Here is a 2,500-nt window from a genome sequence, read left to right as displayed (position 1 = left end):
GGTTGAAGGGTTGAGAGAGTGATGTTGGTTGAGGGAGGAGGGTTGAGGAAATGTGAAGGGTGATGGTTGATGGTTGATGGTTAAGGATTGAGGGATGAGGAAAGGTGAATGGTGTTGGTTGAGAGTATGTTGATGATTGAGGGTTGAGGGTTGATGGTTGATGGTTGAGAAAAGGTGAAGGGTGGTTGATGGGTGAGGAAAGGTGAAGGGTGTTGGTTGAGGGTTGAGGAAGGGTGAAGGGTGTTGGTTGATGGTTGAGGGTTGAGGAGAGGTGAAGGGTGATGGTTGATGGGTGAGAAAAGGATGTTGGTTGAGGGTTGAGGAAAGGTGAAGGGTGATGGTTGAAGGGTTGAGAGGTTGATGATAGTTGATGGTTGCAGAAAGGTGATGGTTGATGGTGGAGAAAAAAATGTTGGTTGAGGGTTGAGGAAAGGTGAAGGGTGATAATTGATGGTTGAGGAAATGATGTTGGTTGAGGGTTAAGGAAAGGTGAAGGGTGATGGTTGAGGGTTGAGGAAAAGTGAAAGATGATGGTTGAGGAAAGAATGAGGGTTAATGACGGAGGTTATAATTAAGGTTGACGAAAGAGGTTGAAGGTTGGTACTTGTGGGAAAAGGTCGGAGGTTAAAGATCGAAGAAAGGATGTAAAGTGATGACTAAGGGAAGGATGAAGAATGAAGGTTGATGAAATGAGGATAAGTGGGAGGCAAAGGTAGAGATATAATTCTGGGTTCTATTAGAAATTCCTCTTATTATTCTATTCTTTTCGTCGAAGCGGATCCAAATGATAGGTAGATGATGCGATAAATCTGAATAGTATCGTTGTATTGCAAATAATTATTATTCAGAAACTTATCTGTTATCTATAAGTTTGTAATCATCATAAATTACCAACACAGACGGATTGCATAGTATATATCGGCTGTCGAATAGAGAGAGAGATAGTGGAGAAGTTAGCAAAATACAATGTGTGTGTGTGTGTGTATATATATATATATATATATATATATATATATATATATATATATATATATATATACATATATATATATACACATATATATATATATATATGCGTTTGTGTGTGTGTGTTTGGAAGATAAGAAAGAAGGAGGATAGGATGGGAAAGAAGAAGAAGCAAAAAAAAAAAAGAGGATACGACAAAAACCCACAAAAAAAAAAAAAAATAACGACCCAAATACACCAAAAAAAAAAAAAAAAAAAAACACACAGAAAACCTCGTACTTGACGTTATCCATGTAGAAAATGTGTCTGACGTAAGCCACGGGTACTTTCAGGGCGTGTGTCATCAGGTTCTTCAGAAGGACCTCGCGTTGTTGCTCTGCTAGACGGGGTTGGATGCGGATCTGAGGCACCATTGCCGTGAAGCGATTCTGTAGACTCAAGCTACAGAAGGAGGGAAAAGAGGAAGTTAAAAAGTGAAAAGATGAAGGAGGGAAAAGAAGAAGTTAAAAAGTGAAAAGATGAAGGAGAGAAAAGAGGAAGTTAAAAGGGATAAGATGCCAGGGAGAAGAAAGGGTGATCACTAAGGAGAAGAAAAAAGGTGATTTTATGACTTTTTAAAAGGTGAGTTTGTAGTGCAATAATTATTAGTGACTACAGCGATTATCGTATTCAGTTTGCAAGAGGTAAGATATGAGGAAGATGGGTTATTTTGATCCAACGGTGAATAGTTATCAACAATTATCGTGTAACTATTGCGAGCTTGAAATTATTTTCGTTTGCATAAAAACATCTACAATATCGCATGGAAGCTATTGTTACAATTGCTCTTCCTTTGCATTCTAAAAAAATGACAATCTTTTCACATAAGTTGAATCCATGACGTGAAATTTGGGTCTCTGAAATCCATGATTATAAGATTATATTTATACAGATGGAGTAGCCCTTAGTACGAGAGAATTATACTATTGTCAGGGTTATAAAGGTTTTGTATTCGAAGTTGGTAATGAAATTTAAAAAATTATCGAAATAAATCTGTTGCTTAAGAATGTGACTGTATATATGCGTGCGTGTGTGTTTGTATGTGTGTGTGTGTTTGTATGTGTGTGTGTGTTTATATGTGTGTATGTTTGTATGTGTGTGTGTGTGTGTTTGTATGTTTTTGTATGTGTGTGTGTTTGTGTGTGTGTTGTGTTTGTATGTGTGTGTGTTTTTGTATGTGTGTGTTTGTGTGTATGTTTGTATGTGTGTGAGATAAAAGTGTACAAAAACCTAACTAGTGTACATGGCACTCACGTCTTGAAGAGCCTGGCCGTGGTGGCAGAGCCGCACTTGGGCACGGCGCTGAAGATGACCAGGCGAGTCTCGGGCATGGTGACGTTCCTGGCCGAGGGCACGATGTCCTCTGGCGGCACTTCAACTTCGCCGCCTTCCGCAGGCTGAGGCTGAGCTGCTCCTCCTTCAGGGAACTTGTTGAACGGGTTCTCCCCCAAGCCGCCGTTCTCGCCCGCCGGTCTCAAGGGCGCGGCTTGGCCTC

General features: G+C 40.0%; 1 protein-coding gene across 1 annotated transcript in view; it reads right to left on the bottom strand.

The window, feature by feature from the left end:
• The window catches only part of LOC122260735 (uncharacterized), a 10,279-nt gene that overhangs the window by 6,427 nt on the left and 1,352 nt on the right, over nucleotides 1–2,500 (bottom strand). The window contains exons 2-3 of the mRNA XM_086547947.1: nucleotides 2,260–2,500; nucleotides 1,246–1,407 (exon numbers count right to left, since the gene is read on the bottom strand). The exon at nucleotides 2,260–2,500 is cut by the window's right edge and continues 786 nt beyond it. Coding sequence (XP_086404073.1) covers nucleotides 1,246–1,407; nucleotides 2,260–2,500 — 403 coding nt within the window. The remainder of the gene's footprint in view (nucleotides 1–1,245; nucleotides 1,408–2,259) is intronic.

This window comes from Penaeus japonicus, unplaced genomic scaffold (genome assembly GCF_977035675.1).
Source record: "Penaeus japonicus unplaced genomic scaffold, GWHDUDI00000001_assembly GWHDUDI00000020, whole genome shotgun sequence".
NCBI lineage: Eukaryota > Metazoa > Arthropoda > Malacostraca > Decapoda > Penaeidae > Penaeus > Penaeus japonicus.
Note: the sequence above shows the minus strand (reverse complement) of the source record. Positions and strands in the feature narration are given on the sequence as shown.